This window comes from Heteronotia binoei, chromosome 15, assembly GCF_032191835.1.
Source record: "Heteronotia binoei isolate CCM8104 ecotype False Entrance Well chromosome 15, APGP_CSIRO_Hbin_v1, whole genome shotgun sequence".
NCBI classification, from domain to species: Eukaryota; Metazoa; Chordata; class Lepidosauria; order Squamata; family Gekkonidae; genus Heteronotia; species Heteronotia binoei.
In genome coordinates, this window is record NC_083237.1 from 35538904 (window position 1) to 35559879 (window position 20976).

General features: G+C 45.6%; 1 protein-coding gene across 1 annotated transcript in view; it reads left to right on the forward strand.

Moving 5' to 3' along the window:
- The window catches only part of LOC132584533 (deleted in malignant brain tumors 1 protein-like), a 103249-nt gene that overhangs the window by 26983 nt on the left and 55290 nt on the right, over positions 1 to 20976 (forward strand). Inside the window, exons 2-5 of the mRNA XM_060256437.1 lie at positions 6400 to 6747; positions 10677 to 10982; positions 16115 to 16429; positions 16899 to 17204. Of these exons, the coding sequence (XP_060112420.1) occupies positions 6400 to 6747; positions 10677 to 10982; positions 16115 to 16429; positions 16899 to 17204 (1275 nt within the window). The remainder of the gene's footprint in view (positions 1 to 6399; positions 6748 to 10676; positions 10983 to 16114; positions 16430 to 16898; positions 17205 to 20976) is intronic.

Consider the following 20976-nt stretch of genomic DNA (forward strand, 5'->3'; position numbering starts at 1 on the left):
TTCTGGTATATTCAGAACTGGCAGTTTCAACTTTAAAGCTCTCCAAGGCAGTATGGTTTGTTTTGGTTTCCCCCCCTTTCCAGGTTTTCCAGGCAACAGGAGATGGGAAGGAGGCAGTTGTCATAGGCAAAGGGGATCGCACATTAGGGGGAACCAATGTTAGTGTGTGTGTCTGCCTAGCTGCCTGTGGTTCTGTTGGGCTACTGTTGATTATTATTGGTTCTGTTTGGCTCATGCTGCCCTACTGGCCCTTGGTTTTCCTGGGCTTCTGTGGATTGACATTGGTTCTGTCAGGCTTTCCACATTGCTTCTGTTCTGCCGGGATTCCCTGGTTCTACATTGGTTCTCTTGGGCTCGTTATTTATGTTTCCATGAGAAACATTTAGAGGACAATGTTGTGCAGTAAAGGGGGGGGGGGGCGGAGTGCAGGAGTCCAATGGCTGAAATAGAGGAAATCTTCACTGTGGAATCAGCCCTACTTTCAAACCTGTCACTGCTGCAGAGGATAGGCTGCCAACAAGTCTGGGGTAGGTGGCTGATGTCCCAATCCTTTTTTTTAAAAAAGCTTCCTGTGTGGGAAAGGGAAGGTTCAGCGTTTCATAGCTGAGAGGGAAATAACATTCCATCAAGGCTCTATCAAAGAGACAGGACATTTTTTCTCTCCAAGCAGTTAGCAACCCAAGGGCAACCCTCTTTCTCAGCATGTTCCTTATTTGTATATTGGAATAAAGTCAACTGTTAATAAAAGAACACCAGATTGCAGTTTAGTGTATTTCCTGCCTGATCTAAGAAGAAATACATTCAGTGTATACAGCAACAAGTTTATAGACTTCATATTTTTCTACTTGGTCCCATTAGTTATTTATATCACATTTGTATTTAATTGATATAATGAAGACTGGTTCCTTTTTTAAAATTTTGAGCTGTGTTTCTTAAATTGTTGAATTCCAAGTTAAACCCTGTCCCTTTTCCACATCTGGCCCCACCCCTTTCCTGGGGTAGCCCCTCCCCCAGCTACATCCCTTTGAACAAACCCCCTGTTTTAAGCTAAAAAAATTTTTTGTATATTTATTTGGACTGGGCTTGCTATTTGCCTCCTGGATACTTGCATTTGTCCAAAATGTGAAATATATTCTACTCGTTTCAGAATTATAACAAACTTTCTTCATGGCTCTGTTTATATGGGACTGTGGTATCAAGGGAAGGGTGTGTTACAAGGTTGTACTAAAAAAATCATACTTGGGCCCTGCTACTGGATCACTGATAGGGACTCAGTTGATGATCCAAATAATGTGCAGAATGACATTTCTTGGATTCTAGCAGACCTCTGTTGCAGTGCTGCTGACTCTTGGTTGGGAAGTCCCTGGAGATTAGGGGAATGAGCATGGGTAGGGTTCCCAGGTCCCCTCACCCATCCAGCAGGGGCTTTGGGAGGCATTCCAGGGACAGGTGGGGATGTCGTGCAATGCCCCTGATGCAATGATGTCACCTGAGGATGTTGTGTGGGAGGGTGCTCTGGTTTTTGGGCAAACTCTAGGGTTAAATTGGGCTTAACCCACAGAGTTTACCTAAAAACAGAGTGCCCCCAATGCTTTTGGGTGACGTCACCACATTGGGGATTTACACAGCGGTGTCCCTGTTTAGGGGAGGGGTTTCCCCTGCAGCCAGCTGGTCTGTGGTGGAGAGGAGCCCTCAAAACCAGGGGATCCCCTGCTGTAATCTGGGGGCCAGCAACCCTAAGTACAGGGAAAGTCAGAACTTCACAGCACCTGATAGCACCACAGAAGAAAACCTCATTAGAACATAGGCAAGGCCTAGTGTGGGCCCTCCTAGGTCATAACCAACTACAGCCAAAAGTTAAACTAAAGTGAAGGAATCATGTTCAAATAACTATACAACACAACAAGGGAATGTCACCAAATTCAAACATCCCCACAATATAACAGGAAGGGCAGAGTATGAGGAAGGGAGGGAGCTCAGCAGGGAACCAATGGCATGGAGTCCAGCCTCTGAAGCTGCCATTTTCCCCAGGGGAATTGATCTTTGTAGAACAGCAGTTGTAATTCCAGGAGAACCCCAGTCCATGACTGGAGGTTGGCAGCTGTATCGATGCTTCTTAAGGGCTCTTGGAAGCCCACATAGGAAGGGGAACTTTTCACTCACAATGTAGTCCTACACAGAATTACACCCTCATAAACTAATGTATTAGGACTGTGCTGTGAGTTTGATAGATGCATATGTGACCTGCTTTGAAGAGATTGCAGGTATAACAAGCAGAAACTCATTTGCATATTAGGCCACACCCTGATGCTAAACCAGCCGGAACTGCATTCCTGCACGTTCTTGCTAAAAAAATACTCTGTGTGTATCTGACAAAGGGAGTGTAGACACTCAGAAGCTTGTTCCCTGGAAACCTTATTGGTCCTTAACATGCTACTGGAATCAAATCTTGTTCTTCTGCAGACCAACATGGCAATCCACCTGAAAGTGTAGGTTTTAACATGTTTATCTGTAGAAAATCCAGATTGACTTTTCAACCATATATTGTCCAAAGATCCTTGTTATTATTAAATTTTTAAAAAATAAATCCCACTTTTCAAATGCTTAAAGATTTGTCCATCCTTGATTGTTACCATCTTTTGAGTGTTTGCTGTTCCTCCTGCCCACGCAGAGACCTAAGAGCCAATGAGTGAGGCCCAACAGTGAACCATTGACCAGGAGAGTAAAGAAAGCAGAAAAAACAGAGACTTTGGTCCTTGTCTGCAACACGGGCAGCCAAATCAGAAAAAGCAGACAATATAACTGGTTGCCCTGAGATTTCTCCAGCTAGCTGTTGTCTCTCCATTCAAAAATATCTCCTCTTTTCTAGGGTGACCAGAATCAAGTGAGGGCAGGACAAAAGACCCTTTTGCAAGGACAGCAAAAACAAAAATACACTGCTGTGCTTAAGGAAGGAACAATCTAGAAGTTCCAGGACAAAAATTAGAGTACATAAAGAAATGGCAAAATATTAGGTGGAATCCAACCAGCTTTTGTTCACTCAGCTTCACCCAGTTCTTCTTATTATTACAGCCTATATCTAATGTGTCTTTCATCCATGCAGGTCCCACAAGGGCCAGAATTGCCATCTTGGGTAGTTAAATGGGACACTTCCTCCCTTAGGATTCCACCTATTTTTTTATTATCATCCTTGTCTTTGGAGCCAGGTAAAGCCATAGTCCCTGAGATATTTGCAGTCTACCCTTTTGGTGACTCCCAATGTGGGAAAACACAGTGCCATTTTCCCCTTTGCACACGGTTGTTTTACCCTCCAGCTAGGGAGATGGTCTCCTACCTCCACTTCTGCCTCCAATTCTCTGCTGCTGCACTAGAAATGAAGGGGACTGATGTCACGCTTTGCTGTAAATTAATGCTCAGTCAGTCCCACCAAATCTGGAAGTGATGTTGTGGCATCACATGGCATCATGCAAAGTTTTTTCCTAGACCAAAAGCTTTTGGGGGTTCGCCAGCCTTTGGATGTCAACCTTGCCAGCAGCCCATCCAAGTAACTGCTCATGGTTGTGTTAACTCATGCTTTCATTGCAGTTTTATTAGCAGCATAAAGAGAATCCGGTACCCCTGCAAACATCAGTATGAGCTGGGTCAATTACCCACTTCTCTTCCTATAGCCAGGGCTGGTGCATGGGAGTTGGTGAAGTAAGCCTGGGCCACCACTTCGCTGCAGGGGTGAGGCAGGTGCCCCTCCCCCTCCCTGCTTGTGCTGACCCAAACCTGACTCAGTCGTTCCTTGCTGGGCAGCAGTAGGAGTGACTTTCGGCCACTCTTGGGGGGGGGAGGCGGCCTCCGGGGCTCTGGCATCTGCCCCTCCTGAATGTGGCTCAGTCCTGTCCCTCACTGGGCAGTGGCAGGAGCAACATTGGACCACTCTTGGGAGGGAGGGGGTGGCCTCTGGGGCCCTGGCCTTTGCCCCTCCTGAATGTGGCCTGGTCCATCCAATGTCCATCCCTCTCCCTCTTCAGAGGGAGCCAGGAAGAGGCTGCCGTCTTCCTGGCTCCCTTTGAAGAGAGAGAGAGATGGGCTGAGTGTTTGCATGAAGCACATGTGGCCCGGTGATGTCATCGAGCCGAGAAGAACATAGAACAGGGCACCAGCGCAGGGTGTGGCATGGGGTACCAGAAACCCTAGTGCCTGGCCTACCTATAGCCAACAGATCAAAGCATACTCAGTATGGGTTGGATCCAGCCAGCTTTTGTATTCATTCTTGCCAGTTCTCTTCTTCTCCATATCCCCTGTTCCATACACCTTTTTCACACACTGGCCCCATGACTGCCACAAATCATCATAGGAGACATCCCCCTTCCTTTTTTCAAAAGCAGAAAAACTAGTTGGATCCAACCCTATATGTAGCATTCCCAAGTGGGTTGGCTATACCTAAAATTCTAGCAATTCAGCCTGGCCCAAGAAGAGACCAACAGCACCAGAAGGGTGGGAAAGGCCTGCTTTGAATAATTCTAGGATTCAAGAAAGAAGAGTTTGCAGTTTCCCAAGTATGCCCTAGTCATCTCACCTGCAGTTTGAGTGTCTATGAGACCTTTCATGTACCAGCTTGGCCTAGGCTTGGCAGACTGAGTCTGTCAACCAGTGGGAGACTCACCATCCATAAGGGATCCTTGCCAGTGACATCACAGTTTCACTCCCAAAGCGCTGATGCCCCTTCCAGCACAATCTGGAAGTGACATCATCCCATTACCGGGGCACTCCAGCATTCAGCCCAAACTCTGCAGGCTTAACCATCGAATGTTGGGCAAATGCTAGAGCATCACTCAGTGTGATGATATCACTTCTGGAGCACATCAGAAGTGACATAATGGCACTGGGATGATGCCAGTCATCCACCCCCTCATTTCCTCCCACCAGCATCCAGCTGGGCAGTGGCAGGGTGGGGTGGGGGCTGAAGCAGGAGATCTGACAAGCTTGTTCTGGACAAACAGTACTAGATATTAATGGCTTATGCACAGTATATATGACCAGATATTCAGGCCGCATTTTGGGCAGGAGCTCTGGGATCTCTGAATTGTATTATGCTCTTTCTTTCTTAACCCCCCCCCCCGCGCCAATAATTGTTTCTGGGCTCCATTGTTCAAACCTCTTGAGAAAATTTTGCTGAACTCTAAGGTTTGACAAAGTTTCTAATATTTTTCCCTACAAAAAAAATGGGAAAATAACCAAAACATATAAAGCAGACAGATGGAAATCTTCATCATGCTGCTGTGGCCACATAGTAATTTTTAAAGTATGATGGGATAAGGTTTATTATGACAATTATAATTCAAGAAGCATTTTAAGGTAGATGCTGAGCGGGTATAATTTAGTCCACCTTCCGGTGATGTCAGGGGTGTGTGGCAGAGGCAAATGAGTTGTACTAATAAGTTATGCTAACAAGCTCCAGCACCTCTTTTTCTACAAAATGACCCCTGCTGATATTCCATGCATCCTTGTAAAAGCTGAAGAGATTTGTAATTTTCTTTATTATATGCTTTGGAACTGTCTTGTAGTGCACAGGCTGAAGTTTCCACCAATCTACAACTAAAACAAGCAAGGCAGGGGATATGAAAGAAGGATCAGAGTTCCCTGGGTGAGAGGATCTTTTCTATCTAAAAGCATGAGCTTCACCTTCCCATGTAAAGTGGGGCTTGGGGAAAGGTTGGGGGACTTTTTTTGTTTTGTTTTACAAAAATGGAATGTGCAGATTAAAGGAAGTAAAAGTCTCCTTGGCTAGGCCTTTTTAACTGTTTCAAGACATTTTCTCTTAAGCAAATCCCCTGTTTCCTCTATGTACACTGATGAGTCAGGTGCAGAGTAGAAGAAATATGGAGAAAGGAAGGGACCTCGTGCCCAGGTGCCTCCATGTGTACAGAGTTTGTATAGAGCGCCCTTTGCCTTTCCTGTTTACATTCCCAACACCCAACCACATCAGGATCCCAATGACTGGAAAGAAAGAACAAATAGACAATTCAGTTTTTGGGCCTACCAGTAAATGCTAGGTTAACCCATTTATGTCCAACTCTGTTTTGAATCTTCAGGGCTTTTTTGGTAGCAGGAACTCCTCTGCATAGTGGACCACACACCCCTGATGTTGCCAATCCTCCAAGAGCTTACAGTAGGCCCTGAAATAAGAACCCTGTAAGCTCTTGGAGGATTGGCTACATCAGGGGTGTGTGGCCTAATATGCAAAGGAGTTCCTGCTACAAAAAAGCCCTGTGAATTTTACACTGATACCAGCTCTTCTGTTTTCCAAAGCTCTGGAAGAGTTTCCCAGCTAGCTTGACAAGGTAGGAATGCTGATTCCCCCTTCTCTTAGTTATTGTTGCCCTGCTCTCTGAAAATTGATCTTCCTAGGTGTGGTTTGGGGCTCAGATACCGCAACACCAGACACAGCTGAGATCAGGCTGGTGAACGGTTCAAGTCGCTGCAGTGGGAGAGTGGAAGTGCTCCATAATGGAAACTGGGGCACCGTTTGTGATGACAACTGGGGCATGGAAGAAGCCAAAGTGGTGTGCCGGCAACTGGGATGTTCGATGGCGGTATCAGCCCCACTAGGAGCACATTTTGGGAGAGGAACCGGTAGCATCTGGCTGGACGACACCGAATGCAAAGGCACAGAATCGGCTCTCAGTCAGTGCCCAGGAAGGCCTTTGGGAGACAATGACTGCCATCATGGAGAAGATGCTGGGGTTGTCTGCTCAGGTATGTTCAGGAACCAGTTGGATGAGTCACATTTTTGACCTATAAGGTGACCAATTTTTCTGTATTGCTTTGCTAGGGTTGCCAATCCCCATTTGGGGGCAGGGGATTCTCTGGTTTAGAGACCCTCCCAGAGAGCCAGTTTGGTGTAGTGGTTAAGTGTGTGGACTCTTATCTGGGAGAACCGGGTTTGATTCCCCACTCCTCCACTTACAGCTGCTGGAATGGCCTTGGGTTAGCCACAGCTTTCGCAGGAGTTGTCCTTGAAAGGGCAGCTTCTATGAGAGCCCTCTCAGCCCCACCCACCTCATAGGGTATCTGTTGTGGGGGAAGACGATATAGGAGAATGTAAACTGCTCTGAGTACCTGATTCAGATACAAGGGTGGGGTATAAATCTGCAGTCTTCTTATCAGAAAGGGGGCATTTGAATGTCCGCTGAGCAATCCATTATACCCTATGGAGGACCAGTCCCCATAGGGCATAATGGAGAATTAATCCATTGGTATTGGGTTTTTTGAGGGGGAGGCTCAGCATAGCATCTGGTGCCTCTCTTCAACCCCACTCCCAAGTTTTAAAAAGATCGTGTCAGAGAGTCCAATTCTATGAGCCCCAAAAGAAGATGATCTGATCCTCTATTATTTCCAGTGAAGGGAAGGCATTTAAAAAAAGTTCAGTCCCTTTAAATGTGGTGGCCAGAACTCCCTTTGGAGTTCAATCATGCTTGTCACAATCTTGCCCCTGGCTCCACCCCAAAAGTTCCCAGATATTTCCTGAGCTGGACCTGACAACCTTATCCATAGCTCAGTATGCAGTAATCAGCATGCAAAACTGTGGGATGGGAAGAAGCATTTTACTCGATAAAAATCAATCTTCTGTTAAGAACACAGGCCAAAACCTGGCAGCAGCACTAGGCCATTGTAAGCATAATGGAAAATTGTCGCAAGATTAATTAACTCTCTCTTTTTGCTATCAAGGTGCAGCTGACCCTTGGCAAACCCAGGCCTCGGATTCAGTAGGAGCTCACAGGAGCCCAGCTCCTGAACCTTTCTGAGGGTTCCACCTCCTCCTTCCCACCTTGCCCATTGTCCTTTGGTAGGTGCAGCTGCATAACGATCCCTGGATGAGCTTCACCACCTATTTTTCTACAAAACAACCCCTGGGCAAACCCATGGTATTTTCAATGCAAGAGATGTTCAGAGGTGGTTTTTGTCCTTGCCTGCCTCTGCAAAGCAGGCTTGATCTTCCTTGGTGGTCTCCCATCCAAGTACTAACCAGGGCTGACCCAGCTTAGCTTCCAAGATCTGATGAGTTCAGGTTAGCCTGGGCTATCCAGGTCAGGCCTTAATTTACTAGATAACAATAAACAAGTGCCCAGTGGTACCTTACAGACTATCAAAATTTTATTCCTGTTTTTTTAGTTGATGTCTTCATATGCACAGGGCCGGCCCTAGACTGTCTGGCACCCTAGGCAAGGCTAGCTTCTGGTGCCCCCCCCCCCCCTGCACTGATATGTCTCTGATGCACATGGCGGACATTTGGTGCCCCCAGCAGGCCGGTGCCCTAAGAAATCGCCCAGCCCTGCATATGCCCCCCCCCCAAAAGAAGGGGTCAGAGGGTTCATTTTTGTCTTTGTTGGGGCTGTCCTCCAGGTGGCAGGAGTGCCACATTAGCCTCTCCTTATAGAACAAGAGCGATGTGAGCTTTTCTTTTTGGGTGGGGACCCAATGCTGCACCTGAAGAAATGGCACTATAGTTTGTGAAAGCTGAGGATGGAATAAAATCTTGTAAACCTTGAAAGAAAAATTCTGTTGGGCAAATATTTCTTGGGAACGTGCACCCTCTGGTGGTGTCAGCTGGAATCTATTCAGAAGAAACAATCCAAAAGTGTAATTTTCAACACAGCTCGTCTGGTCATGCCCTCGCTTGGACCTGAAAGCAGCCAGTGCAGCAGGCACCTATGGTTGCCAACAGGCCTGGAGAAAAAAATCCTTCTTGAGGTATAAGCTTTGGAGAGTCAAATCTCTCAGAGGTTATAAGGATGTGAGTTTTCAAGAGTCAAAGCCCGTTCCTTTGGCAGAACTTTGACTCTCAAAAAGCTTATACTAGGAAAATCTTGTGGGTCTCTAAGGTGCTACCGGACTTGAATTTTGCTCTTTTACTCCAGACCAACATGGCTACCCAACTGAAACTACTCATATATTAAGTCTCTATTAAAGGGCCAGAGCATTTTTTTGTCCAGGAATGTTGGCAACACCATAGCCATTAACAGCATTACTTGCGATGCCAAACACACACACACAGCCTATATGATAGTAGGGGTGTGCATGGAGAAATGCGAAGGCCTGTAAAGCTGCCACAGGAGGTGGAGGCAGCTACAAACATAGCCAGCTTCAAGAGGGAATTGGATAAACATATGGAGCAGAGGTCCATCAGTGGTTATTAGCCACAGGGTATTGATGGAGCTCTCTTTCTGGGGCAAGTAATGCTCTGTATTCTTGGTGCTTGGGGTGGGGGGCAACAGTGGGAGAGCTTCTAGTGCCCTGGTCTCACTGGTGGACCTCCTGATGGCACCTGAGGGTTTTTTGGCCACAGTGTGACACAGAGTGTTGGACTGGATGGACCATTGGTCTGATCCAACATAGCTTCTCTTATGTTCTTTTGTTTCTAAACATGGAACAGAGGGAAGGGAGGAAACTGGGGGTTTCTTTGGGGGGGGCAAGAGAAAAATTGGAAAAGTTGTGAGGGACACTGAAAAAAAGTTGATGGGCTATGAACCGGCAGAGACTGACCAAGAGAGAAATCTTGGGGTTGCAGTAGATAACTCACTGAAAATGTCAAAACAGTGAGCGACTGCAATAAAAAAGGCCAATGATATGCTGGGAATTATTAGGAAGGGAACTGAAAACAAATAAGCCAGCATCATAATGCCCCTGTATAAATTGATGGTGTGGCTTCATTTGGAGTGCTGTGTACAATTCTGGTCACCACACCTCAAAAAAAAATTATAGCATTGGAAAAAGTGCAGATAAGGGCAACTAGAATGATTAAAGGGCTGGAACACTTTCCTTATGAAGAAAGGTTAAAACGCTTGGGGCTCTTTAGCTTGGAGCAATGTCGACTGAGGGGTGACATGATAGAGGTTTACAAGATCATGCATGGGACAGAGAAGGTAGAGAAAGAAGTACTTTTCTTCCTTTCTCACAATACAAGAACTCATGGACACTCAATGAAATTGCTGAGCAGCCAGGTTAGAACAGATAAAAGGAAGTACTTCCTCAGCCAAAAGGTGATTAACTCATGGAATTCACTGCCACAGGAGGTGGTGGTGGCTGCAAGCATAGACAGCTTCAAGAGGGAATTGAATAAACATATGGAGCAGAGGGTATTCATGGAACTCTCTGTCTGGGGCAGTGATGTTCTTGGTGTTTGGGGGGGAGCAACAGTGGGTGGGCTTCTAGTGTCCTGGCCTGAGATGGACCTCCTGATGGCACCTGGATTATTTTGCCACCATGTGACACAGAGTGTTGGATTGGTTGGGTCATTGACCTCATCCAACATGACTTCTCTTATGTTGTTATATCCTTGGTACCCAAAGAATCCCTGATGATGAGTGGGGCAAATTTTGATCTCATTGCCAGAGAATCTTCAAAAGCAGCATTAAAACTGACCTAAAAATTCCAGTCTGAAGACAATACCGTCAGTTTCTAGTTCTAGTAACCACCAGAATGCAATGGAGGTCATCACTGTACCCCAGTTGTGAATATGAATGAAGAATCACTTTTATAATTGCCAACACAAAATGGCGAGACTCCTGGTCTCACTGAGCATGTGAATGCTGATTTTTTTGTCTTTTGAACTCAGTAAGGCTTGCTTCTGCTGTTAACAGCAACAACATTGGTAGTATCTCTTTTACTGTTATCCCTCTACCCAGAGCTCCGGCTGGCTGGTAGTTCAACTCAGTGTGCTGGTCGTGTTGAAGTCCTCCATAACCAACAGTGGGGAACCGTCTGTGGAAATGGCTGGAGTTTAAAGGATGCCCGTGTTGTATGCCGGGAAATGGGCTGTGGGAAAGCTCTAACAGCGCCAATTGGAGCTAAGTTTGGACAAGGCTCTGGTCCCACTTGGATGGATGGAGTCAACTGCACAGGAGATGAAGACAGCCTACGCAAATGTCCAGCAAAGCCCTTGGCAGAATACAGTTGTGATCACAACATGCACGCTGGTGTAGAGTGTGCAGGTAATGGTCAAAGACTCCCAAAAAATGAAAAAAGATCAATAGAATCACCCCCCCCCCCACTTACACACACACACACACACACACATTGTATGGACATATCTGCTCATTTAAAGATTTGGATCATTACCAGAGTTAAGTAGCAGTCAGCAGCTACTAAGCCTCTCCTCTCCAAGGAAGCCTGCTTGGCTTACCACTTACCCAGGCAACAGTGCAATCCTAATGAACTTTAAAGAGTGCAACTCTGTTTAGGATTGCACTTTGTCTCCTCTTCATCCCTGCTAGAAAGAGAGAGGGATGGAAAGTGAAAGAAGTGTAGGAAAAGAAAAGTGGGGTAAATTAGCAACTATTGCCCTATAATGGGAGTCTACCACTAGGGCCTTTGGGGTTGGCCAACTTCCTGTACCTCCCTCAGAATTCACTCACAAGATTGCTGCTGTACTGCGATGAAAGGGGTACTGGCCAGGATCCCCCAAAGTGGGCACCATAGCAACCCATTAGTACTTCTCCTGGTACCCGCTGTGCTTTTCCAAAAGTGGATGGGGGGGGCACTGAGCACCACAACTGGTGAGCACCGTGGTGACATGACCAGCATGTCAAGAAGCCCTGTTCTAGTCTTAAAGTCCAGGGAGTTGAATTATTGCATGAGAGATGAATGTTCAGGAGCAGAAGCCATGCCCTCCTTCTCCGGGCTTGCTCTCCCCTCAGCGGCTGGATAGGGTTGCCAAATCGAACCCCAGAAATATCTGGGGACTTTGGGGATGGAGCCAGGAGACTTTGGGGGTGGAGCCAGGAGATACTGGGGTGGAGCTAGGGGGAGGGGCGGAAACGGCGCCGGGGAGCCTCTTCTCTGCTCGCCGTGCTGCTCCTCCGAGATGGGCTCAGCCTGAGCCCATCTCGGAAGAGCAGCCATGGAGCTGAGCCCATCTTGGAAGAGCAGCCACGGCGAGCGGAGCAGAGGCCGCCGCTGCCGCCTCGCCCGCTCCGCCTCTGGGGTGGAAGCAGAGGTGGGGGGGTAGGGGCGGGGCGGGGGCGTGGTGAGCTGCATGTCCGGGTCCTAGAAGGGCCCGGATTTGCGGCTCGCCATGCTCCTGGCCTGCCTCGCCTTCCCCTGCGCTGCTGCCGTCTCTTGGCTGCTCCTCCGAGATGGGCTCAGCCTGGGCCCATCTCGAAGGAGCAACTGCGGTGGGCTGGGAGGGGGCGGCAGCGGTGCGGCGCGGCGGCCTCCGGGCGACTCGCCATGCTCCCCGGCGCCGTTTCCCACCTCTCCCCCTGCTTCCATTTTTTGGAGGAGCGGGGGAAGAGGGTGGAAATCCTGGGGTCCCCCGCCAGGGCGGGAGGTTTGGGAAGCCTATGGCTAGACCATGTGTCCAACAAAAATATAGATAGCCTCACCTCCTACAGAGGCCATTTTGTATCTGTCTCCTGCAGCAGCCCTTTTAGGATAACACTTATCACCCCTTCCCCAAAAAAACTAAAGATGCCTGCAGGCTCAAAAAAGGGGTTCCTAGCATAGGCTGAATAAGAAGTATAAAGCAGGAGTCATAAGGGTATTTTTGCATTTGTGGGGTAAGCCTAGCTTCTTCATATGTTGTCAGTTCTTTGGATACAGATTCAGTTCTGTTCTTGAGTTGAATTTCCCCTGTCCACCTCTTAAGGTTGCTAGCTTCCAGGTGGGGCCTGGAGATCTCCCACTTTTACAACTGATCTCCAGCTGGCAGAGATCAGCTCCCCTGAAGAAAATGGCTGCTTTGAAGAGTGGGCTCTATGGCATTGTACAATGCTGAGGCCCCTCCCCAAACCATACCCTTCTAGATCCACCCCCAAAGTCTCCAGGTATTTTCCAACACAGACCTGGCAACCCTATGGGCTGAAGATCTGATATTTCTTGGGAGAGAAATGGCTTCCAGTCAGTTAAAGCACTTGATAGCCAGCTTATGCTTTAAGCACACAAAAAGAGATTCCACTGAACGAGATCTTCAAGACAATATTTGCCTGTTTACATAAAACATGGCATGTGTTTTTCTACAATTTGTCAGGTTCTATCCAGCTCTCATCAACTCAACCTCTTTGATTTGAATCAACTAAGGAGTTTATTGAAGAGATACATGTTCACAGTACCGATGTTTCTTGTTAGAACTGACCTCAGAGGGTAGGGCCAGATACTTATACACTAGGAATGGCAGTTAATGTCATAAGCAATCCAAGACACAAAATAGCAGCAGCAAAGCATTTGAAATATATGTGCCCAATTCCCCCCTCCCCCCCATTGTTAAGTGTCTTTTCTTTGGAAATGCAACTCCAAACTGTTCTTCTAGCAGCTCTGATAAGCACCTGTGCACCAAGGTCAAAGAAGAGGGAGGCTGCAGTGCTTTTGTGAATGTGCTGTGCGCTCTATTACATGTGTTTTTTTGGGGGGTGGGGTTTAACTTTTTATTAAATTTAACAACATTTTATATATATATATATATATATATATATATATATATATATATATATATATATATATATACACACACAAAACATAAACTTAGGGATGTAGACCGCGGGATGCATTATATACTTATATCATTAGAATACAAATCCTTTGTTCTAACCTAACCCAAATCATACATTCTACAGTTAACCCCTTTTTACACTATATTCTTATTATCTTTCCCCCATAACCATTCATACAATAAGTTCCATTTCCCTTCTTTCTATTTGTCTATTTGTTAATTTCTTCTCTTAATATCTCCATCAGAGTATCTACCTCAGCTCAGTCTAGAACTAACGGAAAAAAACTTTCATTCTTCTACACTGTGGTCCAAAAAAAAGAAAAAAACCCATTGGCATTTCAAATCATCTTACTTTGTTTATGAATTGCATAGTATCAATTTGTTTCCCTGTAACAAAGCAACCAGCAATTTCGGAATACACTTTCTTCAGTTTTATTGGTGTAATATGCCAACGATATAACTTTAATGATTTGTCTCTCATCGTCTGGCAGACCAATTCCTTCATTTTCCTCCTAATACACTTTATATAAACCTCTCTCAGCAGGAGGTGTTCCTTGAAATAAATAAGGCTAGTTCTATAGCCATTTTCTATATCTTTCTCCAATTTCTTTTTCTTCATACCAAGAACTGGTGTCAAGATCTCTACTATCACCTCCTTTATATCATCATACCTATCCTCTGGAATATTCTGCATTCCTGAAATATGCACTACCTGCGCCATTTCTATTCTCATTAATCTGTCCCCTTCGTATTTTTGAACTTTTTCAATCTCCTCAGACTTTTCATTCACTACTTCCAACTTTCCTTCCACATATTTTGCAGATTGTGTCAAGCCATGAATCTCTTCCTTTACTTCCATCAATTGCTTTTGCAGGCCATCTAATTTCTTATTTACTCCATCTAATTGTTCTGTCAGATTTGCCTGCACCTGACTCAATGCATTCGTAAAATACAATTGCATAAAATTCTGCATTTCCTCTATAACTTCCTGTGAGGACATTACCTCCATCAATTTTAAAGTTGCCAATAGTGGGACTAATCTATCTGTTTTGTCTTACTTGTATGTCCTACTCATTTTTCTATTGTCCAAGGTCTTACTGACACCCCAATTCCAATTCATATACTACTACTTCGCCTTACTTCACTCAAAATTCATACATCACCTTCCTTTAACACTCTCACATGCCAGTTGGTTTTTATATCCTTAAATTACTATTCTTTACCACCAAACACCCTTCACCCGAACATTCACATTAACTCATTACATATAAAAAATCATATAGAAAATCAGCAGTAATCAAATTAACAATAGTTAATTATTCAATCCATTAATTATTTGCTAACTGTCTCTTTTGAATTCTTAATGTTTCCCAACGCTTATCCTTCTGTCTTCCTCTTCTTCTTCTCCCTTTTCTTCCTCTTCTTAATCTCAATCTCTGCTCCTCTCTTTTGCTACCAGTTCAAAAAGCCAGTTCAGTAAATCCATTCCTGTTCTTCCACATCTTTGCCAATGGGATTCCAGCCTCTCCACTGCACCTCCGCCTTTGCATTCCTGGAAACTCTATACTACATCAAAAGTCTCCCATCTTCAGATTCAACTCATTTCAAAAGTCCAGGGACTTTCTTTCCACCCTGTAAATTATAACCACCGTTGAGCCTTTATTTAACCCCCTGTCTCTTTAAGAAAATTGCCATGCACAAGCATATGGGAAAAGTGAGAGGAAAAGAAGTCCATGAAGGCTCCCCTTAAATCGTCAGAAATCTCCTGCTTCTTTCCTCTTTCCCCCCCTTCTTCACCTCCTCTGTCTCAGTGCTCTTCACAAACTTTTACAATCACAGCCAGTCTACGACTCCCAACCTCCGCCGTTGCTGCCAAGGTAGTCCTCCACTACTCCTCTGCTTTCTGCCTTTGTGCATTCACCAAACCAAGTCTCTTTCCCCCCAGCTTCAGACTCCACTCGAAAGTAGGGGCAAAACAACTCACTTCATAAGTTCTTTCCTTCGGTTATGTCTCCAGTTTAGGGTCAGATATACTTTCTCCCCCCCTTCTTTACCATTTATTCTGTCCTCCAAATGCCGCTTCGCCTACTCACAGCTAATTCGCCATGAAGGCGTCTGGTCTATCTGGGCTTGAAGTGGTATGTTGGACGGGCTTTATGCTCAGAAAAACCGACACAGAACACCCAGCACCCCTCCACACGAGTGCCCCTCCAAGAGGGGCACCACCGAGTTCTTACCAGCTGAAGAACCCCTCAAAAAAGACCAGCACAGACGCTGTAGAGTCGGAGCTCCAACAAACACGTCTGTTAGCACCGTGCCGTTACCAGAACCCCCCCCCCAGCTCTTATTACATGTGTTAAACGGTGAGCAGATGCATTATAAAAGGCAAATTCATATTGCATATATCCAGAATATATCCAGGTTATATGTGTATTAACATTGGAGATTAGCTGACATAAATCACTAGCAAGACACAATGGCCCTACTGCTCAAATTATACACATTGGATTTCTCCCCTTCACAACTGAGAATGTGTTGTGCAAGTATCAGAGCACAGAGACGATGGAGAAGAGTGCGTACTTAGTAAAATGATTCCATAAATATTGACTGCTTTGTCCATGTCTTTCTCCATCCCAGAACCACCAGAAATCAGGCTAGTGCAAGGTGATCATCAATGTTCTGGAAGAGTTGAAATATTCCACGAAGACCTCTGGGGAGCCATATGTGATGACAGTTGGGATCTTGAAGATGCAGAAGTTGTGTGTCAATATCTTGGGTGTGGCACTGCCTTCTCCGCTCCGCGAGGTTCCCGTTTTGGAGAGGGATCTGGCCCCATCTGGCTGGATAGTATCAATTGCACAGGGAAGGAGAGTGCCATCAGCAAATGCCCTGCGAAAGAGTGGGGAACTCATGACTGCACCCATTCGGAAGAGGCTGGGGTTATATGTGCAGGTAACTTTGTTCATCTTGGAGAAAAGCAAACAACTGCTAAAGCAGCTTAATTCTGCAATGGGTGTTTGCGTACAATCCATGGGACGTTAGCCTGTATAATCTGGGAAACAATTCTTTCCAAATGAGGCACTGGGCATATTCATACAGTTCCCCTGACTTTGCAGAAATTTAAATTATAGCTGTGGCTGGCCTTCTTTTACAGATTCTGAGGTACTCAAAGGGAACAGATTTTGGCTGTTATATCTAACCTATAAAGATACTGAAAAGCAACCACTGCCTTTCACTTGCTTTGGTCCATGACCATTCAAGAGTTCTCGCCACAAAGTGAAATGGCTTTGATACGTAAATGACCCCTGCCCCAGGTACCTACACAAATTCATAATTCCATCCTCACAATGGGGTGCCCAGGGGAACTGCTTCTAGGTTTATTCCATGTGTACTCTGTGTTTAACTTGTTCTGTCTCCTCAGATGTCCGTCTAATGGGTGGCTCAAATCGCTGTTCAGGGAGGGTTGAAGTCTACTACAATGAGCAATGGGGAACCATTTGTGATGATAGCTGGGATATACATGATGTCCAAGTTGTGTGCCGAGAGCTAGCTTGTGGAAATGCCTTATCAGCAGTCAGGGGAGCCCGCTATGGCCAAGGATCTGGCACCATCTGGCTGGACAGAGTGAACTGCACAGGAAAAGAAAAATCTCTCAGAGAATGTCCAAAAAGTCCCTGGGGAGAGCACAGCTGTGATCACAGACGGGATGCAAGTGTGGAGTGCTCAGGTAATTTTGCATGACATGATTTAATTACTGCAGGGCCAAGTTTTCAAAGTACCTGGGATCAAGGTTTATGTTTGTGTGTCATTACTTTGACTGCCAACGAAAATTTCTCAAAAAATGTATATATTTCATATGGGCTTAAATGTTTTCTGAGGAAGAGGTTTGTGAAAAGAAGTTGGCCAGTTTTCTGTAATAATTGTGTGTCTTACTTCTTGGATTATCATGCCAGTTCACAGGCCTCATTTTGGGCAGAAGCTCACAGGAGCTGTGCTCCAGAACCTCTAAATTTTATTGTGCTTTTTCTTTCTCCCCCCCCCCCCAAAAAAAAAAAAAAGATTGCTTCTGGGCTCCATTGTTCAAACCCCCTGTGATAATGAACTTCAAGATCTGGCAAACTTTCAAATATTTCCCCCCACAAAAATGGGCAAATAACCAAAACATATAAAGCAGACAGATGGAAATCTTCATCAAGCCACTGTGGCCACATAGGAGAGTAATTTAGTACAACTTCCAGTGATGTCAGGGATATGTGGCACATGCAAATATTATGCAAATGAGTTGTGCTAATGAGCTCTAGTACCTCTTTTTCAACAAAATGACACTTGCCAGTTCATATTGTGAAGATGTGAGACTGCTGCAAACTGAATTTTCTTTATTTTGTTTATTTGCACTGTGTTCAGAAGTGAATCCTTGCACTGTATACAGATCAAAGTGACTCTCATTTTGGTCTATTACGAGACACTCAGCTTTTCATATGAAACTTCTAGTTATTGTATAGGGTTTTTTCCACACAAATGATGCTAGAAAGACAGTAGAATCATAGAATCATTGAGTTGGAAGGGATATCCAGGGTCATCTAGTCCAAGCGTGTGCACAATGTAGGAAATTCACAAATACCTCCCCCCACCACATCCCCAGGATACTTGCTCTATGCCCAGAAAATGGCACATACATACAAAAAAAAAAAAAAAACCACCCACCAGGATCACTGGCAAAACTGGCTTGGAGAAAAAATGCTGCTTGACCCTAAAGTGGCAAAAAGCATTTCTCTGTACATGTAAGAAAGGACCAACCCTTCCTGACCTCCTTCTCATGATCTGCCTAAATTCACAGAATCAGCATTGCTGTCAGATGGCCATCTATTTTGTTTAAAAAACTTCAGAGCCCACCACCTCCCAAGAAAGCCTGTTCCACTGAGGAGCCACTCTGTCAGAAAGTTCTTCCTAATTTTTAGTTGAAAACCCATAATTTAATTTCAGCTTGTTGGTTCTGGTCTGATCTTCTGGGCCAACAGAAAACAATTCCATACCATCGTCTACATGACAGCTCTTCAAGTACTTGAAGATGGTGATCATATCACCTCTCAGTTGTCTCCTCTCCAGGCTAAACATACCCAGCTCTTTCAGCCTCTCCTAATAAGACTAGGTCTCCAGACCCCTCACCATCTTCATTGCCCTCTTCAAACTTGTCTATACCGTTCTTAAATTGTGGTGCCCAAAACAGAACACAGTACTCTAGGGCCGCGGTCACACTCAGCATTAAATCCAACCCTAACCCGTCGCTATTATACCCCGCAGCTTTTTTACAACGAATTTCCTGATCAGACATCCCTCCATCCTTCAGTTCTAAGCAGCATTGCTCCTGTCGTTGGTTGATCAGAGGTCTCAACCGGACCTCATTTTTTGAGATGGCATTCCACACTCGCGCAAGTGCAGTACCGTGGAATATCGTGCTTGGCTAAAAAAAAAAAAGTGCCAGAAAAGGTGGGTGATCTGCCCCCCCCCTCATTTAAACACCCAGAAAGGAAGGGGAAGCCCAGGAGTTCTCTTTGCTGTCTCTCCGCCTGGCGGGGAGACAACAAAGGTGGGTCATCTTCCTCCCCCCCCTCCCATTTAAACACCCCGACATGGTATTTAAATGGGGGGGGCATGGCAACTCTCTTTGCTGTCTCTCCAACTGGCGGGGAGGCAGCAAAGGTGGGTCATCTTCCTCCCCCCCATTTAAACACCCCGACATGGTGTTTAAATGGGGGGGGGGAGCATGGCAACTCTCTTTGCTGTCTCTCCAACTGGCGGGGAGACAGCAAAGGTGGGTCATCTTCCTCCCCCCCTCCCATTTAAACACCCCGACATGGTATTTAAATGGGGGGGGGAGCATGGCAACTCTCTTTGCTGTCTCTCCAACTGGCGGGGAGACAGCAAAGGTGGGTCATCTTCCTCCCCCCCATTTAAACACCCCAACATGGTGTTTAAATGGGGGGGGGAGCATGGCAACTCTCTTTGCTGTCTCTCCAACTGGCGGGGAGACAGCAAAGGTGGGTCATCTTCCTCCCCCCCATTTAAACACCCCGACATGGTGTTTAAATGGGGGGGGGAGCATGGCAACTCTCTTTGCTGTCTCTCCGCCTGGCAGGGAGACAGCAAAGGTGGGGGATCTTTCTCCCCCCCCCATTTAAACACCCCGCCGTGGTGTTTACATGGGAGGGCAGCACGGCAACTCTCTTTGCTGTCTCTCTGCCTGGCGGGGAGATAGCAAAGGTGGGTCATCTTCCTCCCCTGGCAGGGAGACAGCAAAGGTGGGCAATTTGCCTCCCGCCCCATTTAGGAAAGGTCCCCTGTGCAAGCACCAGTCGTTTTCGACTCTGGGGTAATGCTGCTTTCACAAAGTTTTCACGGAAGACCTTTTACGGGGTGGTTTGCCATTGCCTTCCCCGGTCATTACACTTCCCTCCCCCCCCCCCCAGCAAACTGGGTACATATTTTACCAGCCTCGGAAGGTTGGAAGGATGAGTCAACAATTGCTGGTGCAATGATATCATTTGGAGTGGGCTCTCATAGGGAAGCGGATGTGCGCTTGCAACGAGTTGGCTACAATAGAGCGTTCAAACATAGAAAGTACACGTGGGAGTCGTCAGAAGCATTCTTATTCCAGATTTAATGTACTATCAAAAAAGTCCGCATCTCAGTCATGGCAGTTCGGGACACGAACGAGCCAACGACCATTGCCAGATGCTGATGTTTGGACAACCGCATAAAATCCGACATGCATCTGGCTTTCATCCATGCCCATCTCGTCAGTTTATGTGCATCTGACCTCGGCCTAGGTGAAGTTTAACTAGAGTAGAGTAAAGTGATGCCATCACTTTATGTGATCTGGACACTATAATTTTGTTGATACAGCCCAAAATTGCATTTGCCTTTTTAGCTACCGCTTCACACTGCTAACTCATGTTCAGTGTTTGATCCACTAGGACCCCTAGATCCTTTTTGCACATACTATTGCCAAGACAAGTCTCCCCCAACCTATAATTAATATTTTAAGCCTGTATCAGTTTTCCACAAAAAACCACAATAGATGCCCATAACCCCTCTCCCCTGGGATCTTTGTGACAGCCAGCTATGAAGACTACCTATAGTGAAATGCATACATGGTTTCCTTCATCCCCACTTGGGTGGTATAATATGAACAATAAATGGTTTCAACCCATAAAAGCCTGAGACAATCATTTAAGGAACCATCTTCTAGCCGTCAACCACCCATTAAAGAAACAAATATTTATTTTATTTTATTTTATTTATTTTATTCGATTTATATCCCGCCCTACCCCACCGAGGTGGGCTCAGGGCGGCTTACAACATAAAAACCAACAAAATCAATTTAAATACATTAATAATACATTAATAATTGTAATTATACAATAAAATACATAAAATACCTATAAAATACATAAAAACACATAAAGCTCACTTCAGTATGTACTATGCTACCTTCCTTA